General features: G+C 43.8%; 3 protein-coding genes across 6 annotated transcripts; 2 read left to right on the top strand and 1 right to left on the bottom strand.

Moving 5' to 3' along the window:
• Positions 1-1,421: 1,421 nt before the first annotated feature.
• Positions 1,422-3,601, bottom strand: aldob (aldolase b, fructose-bisphosphate). The gene is made up of 8 exons (XM_061047934.1): positions 3,447-3,601; positions 3,143-3,354; positions 3,002-3,056; positions 2,712-2,872; positions 2,521-2,604; positions 2,264-2,438; positions 1,955-2,154; positions 1,422-1,691 (listed from the first exon to the last, which is right to left on the bottom strand). The coding sequence occupies exons 1-8, from the start codon at positions 3,556-3,558 to the stop codon at positions 1,596-1,598; spliced, it is 1,095 nt and encodes a 364-aa protein (XP_060903917.1). The 5' UTR covers positions 3,559-3,601; the 3' UTR covers positions 1,422-1,595.
• Positions 3,602-6,338: 2,737 nt separating this feature from the next.
• Positions 6,339-15,565, top strand: rnf20 (ring finger protein 20, E3 ubiquitin protein ligase). Of its 3 annotated transcripts, none has more exons than XM_061047937.1 (22): positions 6,339-6,455; positions 6,785-6,974; positions 7,080-7,148; positions 7,237-7,335; positions 7,448-7,595; positions 7,694-7,906; positions 8,539-8,654; positions 8,801-8,947; positions 9,058-9,132; positions 9,258-9,377; positions 9,658-9,837; positions 10,390-10,525; positions 10,729-10,850; positions 10,978-11,134; positions 11,300-11,600; positions 12,217-12,334; positions 12,457-12,606; positions 12,698-12,910; positions 13,133-13,258; positions 13,385-13,525; positions 13,785-13,889; positions 14,869-15,565. In XM_061047937.1, exons 2-22 carry the CDS (start codon positions 6,795-6,797, stop codon positions 15,043-15,045), a joined length of 3,093 nt encoding a protein of 1,030 aa, XP_060903920.1. In that variant the 5' UTR covers positions 6,339-6,455; positions 6,785-6,794; the 3' UTR covers positions 15,046-15,565. The 3 variants fall into 3 exon arrangements, with proteins under 3 accessions (XP_060903920.1, XP_060903922.1, XP_060903921.1); XM_061047939.1 differs by having other exon boundaries at positions 6,340-6,455; positions 7,694-7,900; XM_061047938.1 differs by having other exon boundaries at positions 6,372-6,661.
• Positions 15,566-15,777: 212 nt separating this feature from the next.
• On the top strand, positions 15,778-19,465 carry si:dkey-74k8.3 (voltage-gated monoatomic cation channel TMEM109). 2 transcript variants are annotated; one of them, XM_061047940.1, is made up of 4 exons: positions 15,778-16,765; positions 17,144-17,203; positions 18,593-18,695; positions 18,976-19,465. In XM_061047940.1, exons 1-4 carry the CDS (start codon positions 16,541-16,543, stop codon positions 19,332-19,334), a joined length of 747 nt encoding a protein of 248 aa, XP_060903923.1. In that variant the 5' UTR covers positions 15,778-16,540; the 3' UTR covers positions 19,335-19,465. The 2 variants fall into 2 exon arrangements, with proteins under 2 accessions (XP_060903923.1, XP_060903924.1); XM_061047941.1 differs by lacking the exon at positions 17,144-17,203 and having other exon boundaries at positions 15,785-16,765.
• The last annotated feature ends 723 nt before the right edge of the window (positions 19,466-20,188 follow it).

The raw sequence follows: 20,188 nt of genomic DNA on the forward strand, positions 1-20,188 counted from the left end.
CCATGTCTCCATTTTGAATTCAAATGTTATTTTAATCAAACACTTTTTAACTGTCAATGTTTTGATTGTGTATCAGTATTTGTTGTCAATATGCCTGATCAGTATCCACATTATCTGCATTACTATTATCAGATGTGCCAAATATCTCTCCATAACTCAATAACCATGAGTGCCATGTGTACATATAGCTACATCATATTTTAGAATGTTTTAGAGCCTCCGCCATTTAAAAAAATGTTTGAATACAATTGGGGTTTAGAGATTTTGACAGGTTAATTTATATTTTCCAAAGCCTCATGTGTGTCTTTATAGTTTAGTGTGTTCATCTACATGAATGTGACATGAAGAACTTGGTTGGAAGCCGATGTTGACATATTTTGTTTGTTTGTTAAATCTGCACATATAGTCTCCTTGCACAAGCTGTCACAGGACGTGCACTACGAGGATTTTGCTTTTGCTTTTAGCTTTATGTGGTACACTAAATATTATGTCTATTTTCCTTAATAAACATTGATTTGATCAAATTTTACTCTGATGACATTTCCTAACACAAATGCGCCCCCCGGTACACACTGTCTGCACATGATGTCAAACCACCCAGACATAGTTCACTGTAGCTATGTTGGAGCTGTGTCTTCATGTCCCTCAAGAATTTCCCAACGAGTGTTATGTAAGCATACTGGAATCCTGCTAGTTCTTGTGCTCTTCAGATAGCCTATACTGTATGCTACATCTGCTTTTAAATGCTTCCGCTCCATGCAGAGGGTTGTGCAGATGGTGGAGGTGAACTCAGATGATATTAGGCAGCAATACAGGTATGAGCTAGGATGTGTAATGTGTCCAACAATGCATTGTGAAGGAAACAGCTACAATATGCCCATAACCACAGTTTAATTGATGCATTACTTAACTTTTCCTTATTCAGTACAGCAAGAAATAAAGTCTTCACAGGGAGCCATGCTGTTTACCTTTTTTAAGTAGAAATTAAGAATTCGGTTGTATTTAAGTTTGGTACATTGTTTATATGTTTTAGTTCATTTTATTAAATACAAGTGATGTTTTATTCTGAAGTTACCGTTACAGTCACATTGGACTGCTCTCGCAAGAATCTAGAGTCACAACAGCACCACAAGCATGGACTCTCACTCCAATTAAAGTTGAACTTCAATTCTCTCTTAACAGCATGCACCCAACGAGGTAATTTAATTGATTTCATTTGTATTTTACTTTTGGTTAACTGTTATTACATTTATGTTTGCTTATATTGTTTAATAATTGTTGTGTTTTTTACAGTTTTTAAGGTGGATTTGAGGAAAGCTTTTAATAAACCTGTAGCAAGAAAGCCACTTGTGTCTGCTGTGCTTGGAGGAAATTACAGACACTGATGTTAGAAAACAGAAAAGCTGCCAGAACACTAATAATACTTTGGTCACTTAATTTATTTCCAGTCATTTGACAGAGTAGACAAACAGTAGTTCAACATTGCAATACCAGTCTTCCTCTGGTGTTGGCAGTCTAGGGAAGAGGGCATTCCAGCGGAGGCATTTCTTTAAGTCACATTTGGTCCGTGTGCATTTTGTAAAGGTTCCTATGATTTAATAGACATAGCTAGCAGTGTACAGGGACTGCATGGAGGCCTGGCCAGCTGAGTCTGTGGGCTTGTACTCTCCTTTGGAGGCCAGGCCATTGATCTGTAGAGAACAGGGGGAGAGTAAGAGCAAAGTTAAATCTGAGTGTTAATGATCAGCCAGGTTAGATAAACCACATTAGTGCAAGACTGAAGAGACCAAAGGCTTTTAGAATAAATCATTTACAGTCAGTAATAAACTGAATAACACACGATAAGCGCCATTGTAACAACCATTTTCAGCACAGTCAGTAAGTACAAATTGATAAGCATGATTGTTTTGTCTTTTGGTCAGTCTTAGTAGCTGTTCACGCTCTCTAAGGTTACCTTGGCCCTGTTGCAGAAAGTTTCCTGTGCAGCTGCTTTGTTGGCAGCTTTGCCCTGCCAGGCTGCGAGAGTGGAGGCCTGAAGTGCACGGCCATAAGAGAAGGTCAGCTTCCAAGGGCGATGGAGGGGCACCTGGTTGATGGCATTCAGGTTGAGGGAGGCCTCCTCCTCGCTCTGACCTCCGGACAGAAAGCAGACTCCTGGAGACACGGAATCAAGCATGCTGTCACTCACTCAGAAATGACTTAAGATCTACTCCCTTTACTTAAACTGGTTTGTTAAAAAGAGATGAGGCCTTCAGTCTCTTACCGGGAACAGCAGCTGGGACAGTGCGTCTCAGGGCGGTCACTGTTGCCATGGCAACCTCCTGAGGGGTGTACTTCTTAGTGCAGGAGTGTCCAGCGGTGACCATGTTAGGCTTGAGCAGAGTGCCCTCCAGGTACACATGGTGATCAGAGAGAGCCTTGTACACAGCAGCCAGAACCTGGACATGAGGGGGCAGATTTATTAGAACAAACATTTCAGAATATAAGCTGACGTGTACGAATCACAGAGGATACACCAACCTTTTCTGTGACGTACTGGCAGCGCAGCAGGTCATGGGCGCCGTCAGGGAGGATCTCTGGCTCCACAATGGGCACCAGGCCATTCTGTTGGGGGAACACCAATGTAAGTGTAAGATGAATTACTCCCAGGCAGTAGTTTGGACCACACTGCAGTCAAGTGATTTCTGTAGAGTGGGGGCAAGCACACACACCTGTTGGCAGATACTGGCATATCTGGCGAGGACATTGGCATTTTCTGCAATGCTGAGAGCAGAGGGGCAGCCGTCTGAGATCTTCAGCACGGACCTCCACTTGGCAAAGTCACAACCATCCTTCTTGTACTGAGCACAGCGCTCTGAGAGGCCATCAAGACCTGTCAAAAAAAAAAAAAAAAATAGAATGTTAGCACCCACAGTCGTTTTGAATCATGGTACTGAAAATAAAGAGCGTAGATTTGGATTGAAAAAGGCTCGTACTTGAATTGACGCTAAAGATTATTTACCTTGTGTGGTCGTCTCTCCATCTGTTCCATTAAGACTAGCTGTGCCTTTGTCCACCTGATGTAAGGAAAGCAAACAAAGTCATTAACTAAACAAGGGTAAACAACTGAGCTTAAGACGCACACGGCTTGCACACTCCTCACCTTGATGCCGACGACAATACCCTTATCCTTGATGACCTGGGGGAAGAGCTTGCCACTGTCCGATTTCTGGTATAGTGTCTCGTGGAAGAAGATGACGCCGCCCACACTGTTGGCGATGGACGGGTCAGAGGAGAACAGGAGGTCACGGAAGAAGCGACGGTTCTCCTCTGTGTTCTCCACATTGATGTTCTGGAGACGCTTTGCCATGGTTCCTTGACGAAAAAGAAGAGGGCGTGCAAAACATGCGAGTGTCAAACTCCGCGACCCCTCGCCACAGAATAATATTGGAGATCGTCGGGCTCACCTGTCGATTCATCTGCAGCCAGGATTCCCTTTCCTGGAGCCACAATCCTCTGAGCAATGTCAGAGAGCTCCTTCTTTTGCTCAGGAGACAGCGATGGGAACTGATGAGTCATCCTAAGAGAAAACAAAACATTGCGCAGGTGATTAGAAACATGTCAAGACTGCAACAGGTATGAGGAAGATGCTTTACCCTTTTTTTTTTTTTCCCCAAACACAATGAACCTTTGCACTGTGACTTCCTGCTTCTCTTGCAAACACCTTTGTGTAATATTTGGCTTGCATGACAGACAGTACTTTGGCCCTCAAACAGATAAGTTCTGCCCTAGTTCAGATGTTCATCAGTAGTTTTTTTTTTTTGCTGCATGATGATTTCCCAATAGTTTCTGCAGAAAACCCAAAACACTGAGATTCATATGAAGGCTCACAAGTCACGAGCATTAATTGTACACAAATCATGCGAGAGCATAAACGGCAAGTTAACATAAACGCGGATGTGTTCCCTTGCAAATATTTGCACAAACTAAAAGACGCCCACAGACATTTAAACTATTGCAGGACACACGTCGATTTAAAAAAAAACATTTTAGAAATCAAATAAAGACCACTTTATGGCAGAAACATCTAACTTCATCAGTGTAACTCACTACACAGACGCATCTGTAGGCTAGGCTGCCTCAATCGTCGCACACTTGGACGCATGATGAAATCCGAAGACAAATGTTGCACAAACAAAGGCAACATGGTTGAGTTCACTTTGCATTTAAGAAATTGACTTCAGCACCCACAGAAGTTATTTAAAAAAAAAAAATACCTCAACGACTTACTTTGGAATCGTGTGTCAAACAAGCGACGGCAACAGAAATTACAGACGGCCACGCAGCCTCCAGGCAGTGTGTAGACTGTTTGAGAAGGCCGACGAGTTGGTACAATCCTGTATTTATCACGGAGGAGGTTCCCGTGATGTGGCGGGGCGTGTGTCAGCCCCGGTTACACAATTGGTCCGGGACATAGACAGGGGCGGTGTTAGTACCGGGCTTCAATGCTCTATTGTGGACTTTAGGCCCAGGACCGGGGGCGGATGAGTTAGAAAACAAATAGGGAACATGGTGTGTTATCTGAAAAGTTATAACAATCAGAATACACATGCACACGCCCCTTTTCTGCTCACCATTATCTGTTGCATCACACCGTGAAATGAGAAAACAACTAGATGTGAAGTGAGAGGCCTGCTGCAGTCGCAGTTCAGGTTTCTTTGTTTCCTATGTCCCCATGAAGGTGTCAATTGCAACTTACATCAGATAGGGCCTTTGTGTCTGTGTTTCCTCATATGTGTGTAAGAACATAAAGTTTAGTCAATGCTATGTTCTGATTAATAATATCTGCAATGTCACTATTTAGCTCTGGAAAAAAAAAAAGCAGCATCAGCACAATCATGCCTGTGTCATGTGTTCAGTTTGTCCATGATGATAAGCAGCTTTTATCATGTGTGGCTGTATGTTTGGTATTGGTACTTTTTGTTTTTGTATTGTCGCTGCCTAAGTGTGAGGGTTACAGTTTTCTTTGCGATACATTTGTTATATTGTTTTTAATCAATTAGTCGCCTACTGTAGGTAATCTTATTCCATATGTGTAATGTGCCCACGAATTAAACAGCCATCTGATCGTCGTCTTTCTGCACATCTACTCAACAGGCACTAGATAACAGTAGAGTGCTCTCACTTTTCCCTGAGTGACCTCAGCAGGTTGGGGGTATTTGAACCTAAAGGCTGCCGATCTGCAACATACAAACAATCACAAGTCAGCTTTTACGCAAGCTGAACTCTGCACCATGAGCAATGTTCACTGTAGTAGTGCAGATTAGAGATCAGTCTCTGTCTGTGACTCTCTTTGTACACAAGAACTGACTGTGAAAAGATGCAGAAGTGCAATTTGTTGCCCAGACTTGTTTGTTAGAAAAAAAGAGGAAGCTCAGCAGCACACTGTTCAACTCCCAATGGGCAATGTTTCGATCCAGAGTGTTTTATTCAGGCCCTTAATAAAGTTGTTCATTGGGAGCTGATTATTGGGCGGACCTTGTTTTTCCTCTTATTTCTGCAGTTTATACAGCTTTTGTCCTCCATCTGTATGCATTCTGCTTGAAAACACGTTGTTGTTTTTTTTAGACTTGTTTGTTAACCAGCAAAAATAAGGGAACTATATCAAAGAAAGAACATTGGAGGGATGTTGGTTTCTAGTTTGATGCAAGAGAATTGTCACAATTTCCGAAAGCAATGCCATCATCATGCCATGGACCTGTTGAAAATACATCCAACATTGCAGGTAAACAAGTATCTAACTATGAAACAATTTTGCTAGAAGGGGAAGACCCTTCAATAAATCAAATACATTCATGTGCATTATTACAAATAGCAGTCCTAATTAAGCTACGGTCTTCCACTTTCTTGGGTTAGAACATAATGTCAATATGTATGTTTAATTATTTAGCCTACATGAATTAGGCTGCAACAAACACTATTTATGGGGCTGCAACAAAACATGCAGATAAACCGTCCAGGGGCAAAAATCACTATAGTTATTTTGTCAGTTGCTTATTAATAATTTTTTGTCTGAATTTGCATCATAAAGTACAGACTCATCTTTGTTCTTCAGTGTGATGCAATGCTGTGGCTCATCTTGTGATGGGGCCCTGTTTCAAATTCTAAGACCAATGTTTTTTTTGGTTTTTTTTTGTATTGTGCTCAAATGATGCGTCTGTGGTTAGATTCCTGCATTTTGAGTACAGATGCCAAGCAGTAAATCTTTGTTTCCGACAGATGTCTGAGTTGCACTCGGTTGCACTCGCACGTGTCGGGTGTTGTTTCTTCTCCGCGGCGCTAGGTGTCGCCATGACAACCAAAGACGGTCCCTCCTTACTGACCGGTAACATTTCCGTTTCCGTGAGGCAAGGAGTTGCAACAACAACAGCCACAGACAGATTTAGTTCATTATAAAACCCTTAATATAAGAAGCGGTAAGAATTAGCAAAGTATTTATAAATGAGAAAACATGTGAAAGTAAACGCACACATCTGCTGGGTCAGATTTATCCCCCCGGTGTGTTAACGACCGGCGAAGCTAGCGGGTAGCTAAAGGCTAACGTCCGGCTGGTTGAATCAACTTGTTCAGACTTTAAATCGTTTTAAATCGTTTTACGTTTTTTTTACTGCTCATTATTAAGGTAAATCTAGTTGCATTTATATCACATCGAACATGTGTGTCGTCCCTTAAACTGAATCTTCATAACCATTCAAAGTCTCCCCATCAGTTCATTCATTCAGCGATGTTTCTCTGGTTGTTTCAGGTGTCTGAAGATGTCGGGACAGAAGCGTCCTGCTGACCCCGGCAGTGCCTCCTCCTCGTCGTCCGGTGCTCCGCCTGAGAAGCGGAGGGAGCGGGAGGGAGAGGATGGAGGTCCCGGGGTCAGCGCGGCTGCTGGGGGGAGCACCGCAGTGACAGAGACGGTCATCAAACTCGGAGGAGTGTCCAACTCAGTGAGCCCTGTCTTTATGATTCCCCCCCCCCCCCTAGTGTTTATGAAATATCCACACGTTTTGTTTGCTCTCTGTCTGTGCATTTATTGTTTGAAACAATTACAGGAGGAGCAAGACATCAAAGCCCTCCAGGCAAAGAATCGAAAGTTGGGAGAATCCCTTGATCTAAGACAGGTAAATGTTTTTCCTTGCCTGTAATAAACCAAAAAAAAAAGGTGTACACGCATGCTGTTGTTCTGAGAAAGTTATCTTGGTTTTGCAGGTGATTGAGGACGAATTGCGAGAGCGAATTGAGAGACTGGAGACGCGCCAGGCTACTGATGATGCCAGTCTGCTGATCCTCAATAGATACTGGAACCAGGTAAACGAGTTCACACAAGGAAGCAAACATGACGATGACTTCTTCCTCGTTTAATAATATTCTCTCCTACGGAAGTTAAAACTGTCAAAATGTTCTCCCCCCCCCCCATCAGTTTGATGAAAACGTCAAACTAACAATCAGGCGTTATGACCAATCAACCAGTGAGCCTGAGAAGCCTCTGGCAAGCGAGGGGCGGAGCTTGAAGCCAGAAACCCCAGAACCGGATGGCGACTCCAACCAGGAGAGGGCAAAGGACAGAGGTAAAGAGGGAACTGAGGCATGGTCGTGAAATTGAAAGTAGTAACGTGTTAACATGTTACAAACCCCCCCCCCCCCCGTGTTATTGGTTTTCATTCAGGCCACCCGGGAGAGACGACCAACTCCTTCTTAGCCACACTGGCAAGTAGCAGCAGCGAAGAGATGGAGGCCGAGCTTCAAGAGAGGGTGGAGTCCAGCCAGAAGCAGGCCAATCATGTGGTGGAGATCTATGAATGTCTGAGGAGCACAGTGGATAAACTGAAGACAGAGCTGGACTCTGGAGCTGATGAGATGAAACAGAGAGCAGGTTTGAGTTGATGAGGACATGCCATTGCAGTAAAAATGCTTTTTTGACATAATGCATTCCTAGTATTTCAAGAACATTTCTGGATAGGCTTTGCCAGAAATGTTCCCTAGTTGTCTGTCTACATATGCACCTCGCAGCAGTAGGCTTTCTCTGTTAGAGGGGAGGGGGTCTGAGGAGGCGGGGTTCTTTTTTAAAAATGATGGCTGAAGCAACAGAGCCTGGAGCTACGGTGATATTTTTTTGCCCGAAATATCAATTGAACATTCTCAAAGTGTCAAATGAAGAGTGCTAAAAGAACATGCTTGCAAGCATCTTCACTTAGACGCGCGAGACAATCTCACCGGTCGCACTCAGGTCCCATGATATAAACGTCTCTACCTCTTCCCCCTTGCATTGCAGTGAATCTTCCTAAATATTAACCGTGCTGTGTTCACACATCAGCTCACCTGACTTCACAGAAATTGTTGTAGTAGTGGGTCTGGGAGGGAGAAGTCTGGTTAAACCGTGGGTGAAAAAGAATCGGCCATACTACAGTCTTACCTTCCCGACAGACACAGGTTCAGCAAATGGTTTTGCCTAATGACAGAATGAAATTTAGTGTGTACACCCTTATGATGCAATTGTTTCTTGTCTTTCAGAGGGCAGCCTGTGGCAGGTAGCTTCCAATCTGAACTCCCTCTTGACCCGGGAGAACAAGCGGCTGCAGCAGCAGACAGAGGACCTCAAGCAAAAGTACAGTCAAATGACAAGCGAGGTACAAATCTAATCTCCTTTCATTATTAACTGTTAACTGCAGAATGCCCTCAGCTCAAGCCAACATGAACAGTTATCAGATAACTATTTGGGCTAAGAGATATTTCTATTAGTTATTAAGTATGTTTAAATTCCCGCCTTGTCCAGACCCGGCCTTTGGGTCGTGCAGCTAACAAAGCAGACCAGCGCGTCGGAGAGCTGCAGGTTTTGATCGATGAGCTCCAGTGGGACATGGAGAAGATCCGCCGCAGAGAGAACAGACTGAATGCACACCTGAGCGAGATCCTGGAAAGGGTGAGTTAATGTCCTCTCATCCTCTGATTGTCTCTCTTTGTTGTGTCAATAATAGGGTTTGTACATGTCTTGCTGTTCATGTTAAAGTAACACCGTCTTTAATGCTCCAGGTGAATAGTAAAGGCTACAAAGTGTGTGGAGAGGCAAGCAGCGTCTGTGGAACCATCACTATAAACAAGAGAAAGGTAGGATTTCTACTGAAACGTTTTGATAGATGAAGAGAAAATGTTTAGTGGGGAAACTCTGACAAATTCTTCATTTTGTAGCTTTTCTACCACTGTGCCTGAACTCAGTTTTACCTTCTCTTAAGTTTGAGGAAATGAACAGTGAGATGGACGAGAGCAGGGAGCTGGCAGATAACCGCCTCATCGAGCTGCAGAAGCTCCAGCAGGACCTGCAGAATGTGCAACAGGAGAACAACAGCATGAAGGTGGGCTTGTGATTTGCCCTTTATTTGAAAACGATCCATTAAAGTATTAGGGTGTTCAATTAAGTATGTTAGCAAGAACTGCTTATTCAGCTGCTAAAGCACTTTTGCTCTTTGCATTTAATTTACTGCAATGATTAAACTCATTCAACACAGGGAAACTGTGGGGGGGAACATGTACTACTACAGCTACTGCTATGTATCACCACATGATAATCATTTTTGTTTTGATTGTGTCCTTGTACCGTCTCTGCTTCTCTTTCTTTCCTTACTCTTTCTTCAGGCGGAGCTGATGAGTCGAGCAGAGAGCATGGTAAAAGAGACTTCAGAGTACCGCTGCCTGCAGTCGCAGTTTTCTGTTCTCTATAACGAGTCTCTGATCCTTAAGGCTCAGTTAGATGAGACGCGTGCTCGTCTCAACACTACCAGAACTGCAAGGCTTCGGCAGCTCGAGCACATGGAGGTAAGTCTTTGTATTTGTATGCATGTTTGTTTGTGTGTGTGTCTGTGTGTGTGCAAGACGGTGCATTTGCATTCACGTTTTCATGAGCATTTTCAATTTGTATTTAACAAAAGATTGGGGTTGGCTTAGATGGAAAAGTGGCCGGGTTGAAAAAGCAGAACCGTCAACGTGCAATTGAAAAGATTTGGCATATAAATCAAGGCATCAGAAAACAGCAGATGTGTGTGGAGCAGTGTGGAGACTGTAACCTTCCACAAGATACAGTAACATACAACAAACCTGAAATGTTACCATCACTTTTTCTTACTCTTTTTGAGGAAGTTTAAGGGGCTTTTAGCCATGTCATCATATCACACAATTTCTTCTACCATTGGTGAAAAAGCACCTGACTGGAGCATGAGCACCACCTACTACTTATGTTGATGAACTAACACTAGTGGATTGAATTGCGCATGTTTTCAACTTTTGAAAAACAATGCTCTTTTATATGGATGTAAACCTGGCTTGTGTCTATCTGTGACCTCTTCCTACTCTCATCCCCTCCATGTGCAGAATGATGAGGTGGCTCTGCAGAGGAAGGTTCGTACAGAGGTGTTTCAGCTGGAGGACACTCTGGCTCAGGTCAGGAAGGAGTACGAGATGCTGCGCATTGAGTTTGAACAGACTCTTGCTGCCAATGAGCAAGCAGGTAACTACAGCGTGCGTCAGCTGGTTCAAAATGAGGAACGGGGTGAAAGGGGTGAATTGTGCCGAGAAGCTGTAAGCTAAGATTCACTTCAGCTCCTTGGTGGCAGAACTGTTTGATCTTTTGCCTTTTTTTTTTTTTTTTTTTCCATCTTTCATGTTTAATTTATTTGTCTCTGTTTCACTCCAACCATTTCTCTCTCTCAGGTCCCATCAACAGAGAGATGCGCCACTTGATCAGCACGCTGCAAACACACAACCAGCAGATGAAAGGAGAGGTGGTGAAATACAAGATTAGGCTGAGAGAAACTCAAGCTGAGCTCAATCAAGTAAGTCAAACGGCAGTAGATAGAAAGTTGTTCATACGCTTTCACAGGCATAAGAAAGAGATTAGCATGGTGATGGTTTGTAAGACAAGCCGAAACGCAGCAAAAGGTTTACCTGTCGCCTTTTTAGGTCCGCGCTTCAAAGGGAAACGCCATCCTCCAATCTCAGTCGAGCACAGAGCTGGACGTGAAGGATGAGACGACCTCGCCTTCAAACACAGCCATTTCCGGGGAACCTGCGATCAAGACAGAGCCTGACAACGGCTCCTCAACACCCAGCAGCACAGGTAGCTAACACCTAGCTCGCTCTCTATGAAACGTTAGATTATACTGTGAGATTTTAAAGAAAAACAAATATTTTTCTTTAAAATCGTTTTTAAACATCTGAAGACATATAACGACTGTCCTGTTTGACAACTTCTCTTTCACTGTGTTGAATTTTGAATCTGCAGGGGCCTCAGTGAAAACAGAGCCCGGAGTAGAACCAGAAGCAACCGTAAAAGAGGACGAGAAAGAGGAGAAAAAAGAGAAGGAGGAAAAGAAAGAAAAGGATGTTCTGAAGAAGGAGGAGAAAGAGCGGGAGAAGGAAAAGGAGAGGCCGACACGCGGCGGTGGCGGTGTGATAAAGGAGGAGAAAGAGAAGCCAGGGAGTAGCAGCCAACCCGAGGAGTTGGCCGGGGAGCGCCTGTCAGTGGTTGGAGGATCAAAGAGGAAGGAGATCGAGCAGCTGAAGATTGTCAGAGCAGAACTCAAGTGAGTGGCATGTGTGGAGGTCTAAATATATACGGTCGTCCATTTGTCAGCAAGCATTCAGTCATGCTAGGTCAAAGATGGTCAAAAACACCTTGATTAATACTGAATCAACTAAAGCATATACATTATAAAGGGAAAAATACCCCCCCCCCCCTTCAACATGAGTTATGTCAATCCCAAATTTTAATTTGACCTTGGGATAGATTGATTTTAAGAAAATATTGGCTATAACCACTGGCTGATCCTACGTCTAAATGTTTTTAAAGATTTTCTTTTTCTACACGCATCACAGTGGCCAACACAAGTGCCCCTTGTTTATTTCCTAGTATGAGTTGTTTTGTTTTTCTTAGTGCTATGGTTACTCTCTGTCAGCTCCAGGTTCTATCATCACAAAAAAATGCCTACCACAACACTTAAGAAAGATATCTTCTGTTCTCTGATGAATCAGCAGCAATGACTCACACGGATTAGTAGACCCAGCCAGTGTAAACAAAACATCTCTGATAAATGGGTGCAAAAGTCCTGATTGTCTCCAAAACAATGTGTGCAGAGTTCTTACTGTTGGTGGTGTTGTTTGATTTCTTTTTTTTTTTTGATGGTGACCTCCACTGCGCAGGAAAGCCCAGGAGTCTCAGAGGGAGATGAAGCTGCTGCTGGACATGTACCGCTCAGCACCGAAGGAGCAGAGGGACAAAGTGCAGCTCATGGCTGCAGAGAAGAAGTCCAAGTCAGAGGTGGTCATTCACACTGCATTCTAAAAAAACCGATATCCTGCTCACAGAGGTTTACTCACATAAGTGATTAAAGCAGGTGTTCACAAGCAGGATAATGTATGATGATTATGTGCTGATTTCAGGGAGAGGAGCTACGGCAGAGGCTGAGGGAGCTGGAGGAGAGAGAAAGGAGAGAGGGCAAGAAAATGGCAGATGAAGAGGCACTGAGGAAGATCCGCTCTGTGGAGGAGCAGATTGATATTCTCAATAAGAAGCTTTCAATAGCAAAACAGGTACAGTTGCTTGTCACCTTTGATTTAGCGCACTTACAACACCCTCCTTTGCCCTTTGACACACTGTCGCCCTCCCCTCCCCTCCCTGCAGGAGGAGGACGCGCTCCTGAGCGAGATGGACGTGACGGGCCAGGCCTTCGAGGACATGCAGGAACAGAACATTCGACTGATGCAGCAGCTCCGGGAAAAAGACGATGCAAATTTCAAGTTGATGAGCGAGCGGATCAAGTCCAACCAGATCCACAAGCTCCTGAAAGAGGAGAAGGAGGAGCTGGCAGACCAGCTGCTCACTCTAAAAACTCAGGTGAGCCTCCATAAGGTGCAATGGGAAATAACGAGAGTTTGTGTGTACTGTTTTTGTCTCGCACAAACTGCCTACAATCTTTTCTCACATTTTTTTCCTTTAAGTTGAAGTTTTGAACAAACAGCTTGTAATGAAATAAAGTTGTATGAGCTGTATGAGCATTTTTTTTCATTTTTGTTGAAATTTATCTCTGTTCATGATCAGACTTTTCGTTGATTTCAGGTCGATGCCCAGCTTCAGGTGGTGCGGAAGCTGGAGGAAAAAGAGCGCCTCCTGCAGGGCACCATCAGCACCGCAGAGAGAGAGTTGGCACTGCGAACACAAGCCTTAGACATGAACAAACGCAAGGTAAACACGTGGTTCTGTAGTGATGAGCCACAGCGACAGATTAACCTGCACAGACCACACTTGCCCTGTATATGATGCTGAGCATGAGAAGAAATGTCTTCTAATCTGTCTCTGTTGGTTCTCCAGGCACAGGACTCTGCGTCGCTGTCAGAGGAGGTGCGAACTCAGCTGGAGCAGGTTCAACAGAGGCTCAAGCTGGTCAGAGAGGAGGTGGTAGAGAACAGCATCTCCAGAGAGAAAGAGTCATTTAACGCCCGAAGAGCACAGGTAACAACAACACACACGTAAAGGCACAACGTAAAAAGAATATGCCTAACTTTATGTCAGACAAAGAGCTGTTGCCGGTTTGCATTACTTACAGTTTCAGTTGAGGCTAACCCTTGTTTGTTTTATGTTGTGCTTTTCACACAACAGTGTGAAGATACAGGGAGCTACTATATAAATTAGCCTGCTTTGGGGTATCCATAATGTCTGTTGACAGATGAAGGTAAACTTGTTTTACTCACAGCTGTTTACTTTGTTTCAGGAGGACATCTCCAAACTCAGGAGAAAGATCGAAAAGGCCAAGAAACCGGCTGAGAAAATCAGCAACGGAGACGACATCCTAAATGAAGAAATCAACGATTATAAGGTGAAACTACAAATAGTGATAACCTGCAAGTTTATTTCATCGTCCTTTAGCGAAAGCACAGTGATCAGCATTACTGGAGCTGTTTTAAATGGCTCACTAAAACCTGCTGAAGAGAAGAACTCATTTCAGAGTCAGCTGTTATTGTATGATCTAGACTCAGATGAATTATTAAGTAGGCCCCCCCCTCTCCCCCCACCTTGTTGCTTGGAAGTTGCATAGGACAACACAATTTAGGTTTTTATGAATGGTGCTTATTTAACTTTCTAGATGAACATTAAAGCTTGAGCTCGCAGTTTCTGCACTGAATACAACAAAGACCAGAAGTGAGGGTTTGACTTGCTGGACTATTTATTTTCTCTGAGCAGTGTCAGTGCAACAAGTGGACAGCACAGGAAGTTATTAGTCCCTACAACAAATCAGTCCTGCACAATACCCACAAGAAAATAAATACTTTGATTTCATAGTAATGATTTCTCTAGCTTTGGGCCAAGGCTATCTTTTTCCTCCCATCTCCAGATTTTTGATCTAACCAGTTGCTCTTTTTGAGGGAAAGATAAAGGTGTTGTCAAGCTTTCCCCTCACTAAATAAGAAGCTCCAGCCTGAAATGCTGTAATTAGGAATATTTATTCTTTGCGGACAGTGTGATCACACTTTTATGAAACAGAAACACACACTAGAATACTTCCAAACAACTGCGTGAGGACTACACATGTCAGTGTAATTGTAGTCCATGAAGTCAGTGTCCATATTAAAAATCTAACAACCTGCTCACTCTCAGGATGTTTGTTTTTCTCTTCTCTGTACTCTCCATGGTCGCGAGAGTCTGTCATGGCCACACCAGGGTTACATCCAGCCTTCATGTCACGTGTCCACTCTTTACAAACCACTCAGCTCAGGACAAACAAAAAAGGGCTTCTCAGTTTATTGTTCAACCACTCTCTCTCTCTCTCTCTCTCTCCAACCTTCTTTCTCCCCCAGGCACGTCTTACATGCCCATGCTGCAACTCTCGGGTAAAGGACGCTGTTCTGACAAAGTGCTTCCACGTCTTCTGCTTCGAGTGCGTCAAGACACGCTACGACACACGCCAGAGAAAGTGCCCAAAGTGCAACGCCGCCTTCGGAGCGAACGACTTCCACCGCATTTACATCGGCTAAAGATCGCAGCGGTATGAAACGCTCAGGGGAGGGAGACTCACCGCTCTGAACATGGGACTCCTCGTCTCCTGCGTGTACAGGACACTATCGGTGTGATATTCCGTGAGCTGCAGTGATGCTCTGAACTTAACGCTTTGAAATAAATTCATTACCGGTGACTGAATCCATTTTCTTCATCCAGTATCCAACACTTTACTGTTTTCAGAACCGGTACAGGAAGTATGAGTACGAGAGACGCTAGATTCTGCAAATTCATCACATTCCAAGTGTGTGGTTTCCTTGTGCAAAGTGTGTGAGAAAACAGGCAATTTACAAAGCACAGCATGCTAATAAAAGATGAGAACAATACGAAAACGTGTAGTGGATGTTTGTTTTAAGTCAATGTGTTGTACATACTGTTTGTCATTAGTGTTCCATTTTTTTTATTTGAAAGCTGCCTTTTATCCAAACTTTCCTGAAATCTAAAATCTGACTGCTTTGTAATTTCTGCTCTTCTCGTTATTAAACTGACATCTTAAGAGGAATGTGTCGCTACTTTTTTTTTTTTTTTAATCTAACACAATGTATCAAACCCTCTCAATAACATTTCATGTGGAGAACACAAACGACACTTAATGTCCCCAGTGTGCAAATCTGTGTTTGTCCGTGTGCAGAGCTCCCTCCTCTTCCTCTTCCCCCCTCCCCCCTCCCTGAAGATGTAGACGTGTTTGCACACTGGAAACTGCCGGTGGAAACGCTGGAAGGAAGGGAGCGTCATGCAAGAGAGCAGCATTTTTTTTTTTTTTTTTAAACATTGAGCAATATAATCCATCGCAGCAGAGCGTGTGATAGAAACTGATACAAAAGGAGGAGCGGAGTTGATCGGCGTGGAGCTCAGGGCTGAATAAGAAGCTTTAGGAGACTCGTGCTCGGCTCAGTGCCACCGAGTATATATATCTATTTATATATATATTTTTAACCTTTTTTGCTTTTTTTACGCGCAGAGAATATAACTTTTGGATACCCTGGTGCGCCGTCTCTTTTTCCACTTACGTCTTTCTTGTGCGTCTTGCTTGACAATCATCTCCACGCCATTGGATCATCAAAGCCTTCAACAGTTTCCTACCAAATATAGACACTGTTAATGCTGCAGTGTCCTTGACGGAGCGGACCGGTGCCAAAGTTTAAAATTAAATTCTCAGACCATTTTGAGTCATTGGGGGTTGTTTTTTTTTTTTAACAACAAAATTTGCTATTTGGACAGGAACATCCCGTAGTTTATGTCTGACTCTGGTCTTGTATTTTCTGCCTGAAAAGCAGCATGTTGCTTTGATACCGCTCTGACTGCTCTCAACAGAAGCCATTTTTAAGTCTTTGGTTTTTCTGTCTGTAGTCGTTGAAGCTGCTCGAACCATCTCTGGCCTGCAGCATTAACCTGTGCACATAGATTCTTTTTTTTTTTTTTTTTTTTTTTAGAGCACATTTCATTTTTCTTTCGTTTCTCGCATTTCAAACAATGACTCTCTGTGCGTCTGGGCGCGGTGGATGCACCATGGCTCGTCTGCTGCTGGTGCTCGGGTTGGCGGTGGTTTTGGCTGGAGCTAAAGCCGAGCAGACTAAGCAGACCGAGGGGAGCCCACCGGCCGTCACCCTCGGGACTCTGATCACCGGGACCTGTCGGGAGGTGCAGCGATACGCGGAGTCCGTGCTGGGGAGCGGAGTGATCCGATCAGTTGCTGAGGTACGATGTGGGGGGGGGGGGGGGGGGGAGGTGGGTGGAAGTGCACTGACGTTTCTGTCAAAGCACCGGGAAGTGGTTTTTCTCTTTTCCTATTTTTCTGGCTGTTTTGGTCTAACTTCACTGTTTTCTCAATCAATATCACTAATTTTCCACTTCCAACCCTCTCACCTCTCTCCAATATGTCCTCACCCCCCCCCCCCCCCCCCTCCCCTCACACACATTCCCGTCCCCATGCACCTCAACTTGTTAATCTCTCCCCTGATCCCCTCATCTTCTCTGCCCTGATTTCGTGTCTTCTTATATCCACGCATCACTCCCCTCACCCATACCCGTTTCTGTATCCCTGCTTCCACCCCTGCTGTGGCTCCCTTTCCCCAGAGTGCAGTGTTGTATCTTGAGTCATTTCTGGGTGAGGAGAACGTCTATACGGTGGCCATGGTAAGAGAAAAAAATAACCTCCTGGGTGTCTCCATCTAGCCTGCCCTGAGTCCTCTCATGTGGCTTTGTTCTAGCTCATGTCACCCCCACAAAGTTAGTGCCAAGTAGGAGCATGGCTGTGGTTAAAAAAAAAAAAAATGTTTGTTCTATACAGTGGTGTTTGCATGAGAGGCCACAGCAACGTCCAACATGTGAGCTTGTAGTGATAAGAGTCTGTTTTAGTGCTGGAAAGTTGACAGATGTTGTTCAACTTGACTCAATTGGTAGCTGCAGATGCAAAGTATAGGGTGTATACATAATCTATGTAAGATCTCCCAGAACTGAAATGCACTCCGGCAGTAAGTTCTAGTGAGAGTTTAAAACAAAGACATTCATTTAGGAATTTTCATTCAGTTTTTGGGCAAAAGTAATAAAAAAAAACAAAAAAAACATTAACACTGCACACTGAGCTGTTCTTCTTAATATAAGCTGCCTGTCAGCCTTTCCATCATCTTGTTAAATTCCTGTGAGCCATCAGTGCAGTTTTCGGATCTTGGAAAAAAAAACTGTCTTTCTGATCCAGTGCTTGAAAAATTGTTTGGATTTCTACCCTCTGCAACATTTGTATTTACCATGCAGCGCTTAAGTCAGTTTGGAAGGCTTAAATTAAATCGCAGCAGGAAGTTAATAAATAGTTTAATGTGCCTCAACGGCTCAGAGGAAGCCGAACAGAAAGTTGTCGTAAAAGTTCACCCGGTTGTGTGGGAGACTTTTGCTGAGTTTTCTTCTTTTGCTGCAAGTTTGTTGCCGAACTCCCGCTCTTTTAGAATCTTGAAGGTGATCAGTCCGAACTTAACGTATTCATGTTACATCAGTTTGGAAACAGAGCCTGAATGTACCAAAAATGATTATGTGATCAGAGTGACAGATGCTTGACTCTTGCTTGGACATAGTGCTCTGTTCTCATGTGTGTGTCAGTGTGTAGCCCAACAGGTGCAGATAAGAAACTTTGTCCAGCTTACTGGGCTACCCTTGACCTTGCCTGACAAGGCTACACACTGACTGTATGTGTGTTTTGTGAGATGTTTTTGGGGGTTGGTGACAGTGACAGTACAGGAATAGAGAGGGGGCACCATCCAGCTGTCACTTGCATGCACAGCTGTTTGTCCAAGTCAACAATACAAGACTTCTTCTGTCTTGAGGTGCAGCTTTAAGAGACTTCATCGTAGTTTTTACAAAGTAGTCTTGCTGCTTGTGTAAAAATGAATTATATGTGACTGTGCTTAAGGGTCATGAGCATACATCTGTGTCGCCTGTGTCCTCTCTGCATGACTGTGAATGTGACGATCAGAATGCTGCCTCTCTTCATTGTTACTCTGTATAGTAACATGTCTCTCCGCTCCGCCGCAGTTTTTTGAGATGGTGATCCGATTCCTGGCTGAAGGAGCGGCCAGCGGCCTGAACGTCATCGCCGTGTATGTCACGGAGATCCTCAGGGTCACAGGATTCGATGGTGGGTACCGGGTTGGACGCTGTTCCATGTGTTTAAGGCTTCTCCGCATGCTTTACTTTCTTACTTCCTGTTTGTGCAGCTCACAGAAAGTAAGAGTAGATGTGCGCCAGTAAAAATATGCAGACTTGCCTCTCCCTCAAGGAATTCATCTGCCACTCCTTTTTTTTTTTTTTCATTGTCAGTGTTTACTGCTTAAGCTTTCAGTGTAACAGAAAGGTATTGTCCAGCTTCAGTCTTCATAACAAAAAAAAAGCTTAACCTGGATTTCCTCCCTCCACAGCTGCGGAGACTTTGCCCCGCTTCACTCCAGAGGGTGTGGCTGCCATCGCCCAATGGGGTCTTTTGGCCCTCATTGGCTACTGGGTGCTGAACATCGTTCTCCGTTTGTTTCTCTGCGTGGCAAAGCGGGTGTTCTGGGTGGTGAGAACCGTTTTGGCGCTGTGGCTTTTCGGACTGATTGTGACGGACAAGACCGCCAGCGCGGACACCACGGCGGTGCGAGTAGGTGGCCTGGTGCTGGGATGCGTCGTGTTGACTCTGCTCACCTCAGGATCTGAAAACACTTGCACAGTGGAGCACAGGCTGAGCACCCTGGAGGGCCGAGTGAAGGCCGTGGAGAAGAGGAAAGTGGAGAAGTGACCAGAGAGGGGCTTCAAAATGGACAACGGTGGTGGTTATGTTGGATAAGAAAATAGTAACACTGATGGTTTCTGTATGTGTGTCAAACTATTATTGGAAATAAAGTAACCTGAGGGATTTGTAACCAGAAATTCTCCTTTGTTTGCCTTTTAGAAATGCCAAATTATTACAGCACATTGAGTATTGTTTACTGGTAATAACTGACTAAATCTGACAAAGGTATTACAAAGTTGAAATATCAGAGCTCAGAGAACCAATTGTTTACTGTCCTGCATTCTTTTTTTTTTTTTTCAGAACTGCATGCACCCAAAAAAAAAAACCTCCATAATCAAAACCAAACAGGAAAATACATATTTGAAGCTTTGTTCCAATGCTGACATGTTAAAAATCTCCCAGTCACAATGCTGACATGTTAAAAATGTTCAACTACAATTCACTATTGTAGTTGGACGATTTGAAACTGATGGAAGTGAAACTAGTTTTGAAGAATTTCGGTCATTTACAAAAGTACTATTCAATTCAAAACTTCGACCCACTAGTGGCACTAAAGGAGATCCCTATAGACAAAAATCCCCTCCTAGTAACTTTTATGGGTTCCATATTAAATTAAAAGCAGGCTGATGGTTTTCAATTCCAACATGGAGGCTGCCTGGCATTTCCCTCTCTGCTAAACTTTACTATACTGTGCCAAAACATGACAGAAGTATCTTTTTGGCGTGGTGGGAGGTTGCCTTAGAGTAGGCTTTATCAAGAAAATAAATCCAGTGTCAAGCAGCCAATGTTATCTTTGATATTTTTTTCAGTTCTCTACACTAATGTATCTTTGCCCAGGCTGACCAATGGACATTAGTCTC

Source organism: Labrus mixtus, chromosome 10 (genome assembly GCF_963584025.1).
Source record: "Labrus mixtus chromosome 10, fLabMix1.1, whole genome shotgun sequence".
Taxonomy (NCBI): domain Eukaryota; kingdom Metazoa; phylum Chordata; class Actinopteri; order Labriformes; family Labridae; genus Labrus; species Labrus mixtus.

Excerpts from the sequence above, each read along its gene's own strand:
- aldob (XM_061047934.1), bottom strand. The coding sequence starts at position 3,558 with ATGACTCATCAGTTCCCATCGCTGTCTCCTGAGCAAAAGAAGGAGCTC. Across the intron at positions 3,355-3,446 it reads GGCTGCAGATGAATCGACAG|GAACCATGGCAAAGCGTCTC; the intron begins GTGAGCCCGACG and ends TTTTTCGTCAAG. Across the intron at positions 2,439-2,520 it reads GCCAGTACGTCACAGAAAAG|GTTCTGGCTGCTGTGTACAA; the intron begins GTTGGTGTATCC and ends CCTCATGTCCAG.
- rnf20 (XM_061047937.1), top strand. The coding sequence starts at position 6,795 with ATGTCGGGACAGAAGCGTCCTGCTGACCCCGGCAGTGCCTCCTCCTCG. Across the intron at positions 10,851-10,977 it reads CTCAAGCTGAGCTCAATCAA|GTCCGCGCTTCAAAGGGAAA; the intron begins GTAAGTCAAACG and ends TCGCCTTTTTAG. Across the intron at positions 11,601-12,216 it reads ATTGTCAGAGCAGAACTCAA|GAAAGCCCAGGAGTCTCAGA; the intron begins GTGAGTGGCATG and ends TCCACTGCGCAG.
- si:dkey-74k8.3 (XM_061047940.1), top strand. The coding sequence starts at position 16,541 with ATGACTCTCTGTGCGTCTGGGCGCGGTGGATGCACCATGGCTCGTCTG. Across the intron at positions 17,204-18,592 it reads ACGTCTATACGGTGGCCATG|TTTTTTGAGATGGTGATCCG; the intron begins GTAAGAGAAAAA and ends GCTCCGCCGCAG. Across the intron at positions 18,696-18,975 it reads CAGGGTCACAGGATTCGATG|CTGCGGAGACTTTGCCCCGC; the intron begins GTGGGTACCGGG and ends CTCCCTCCACAG.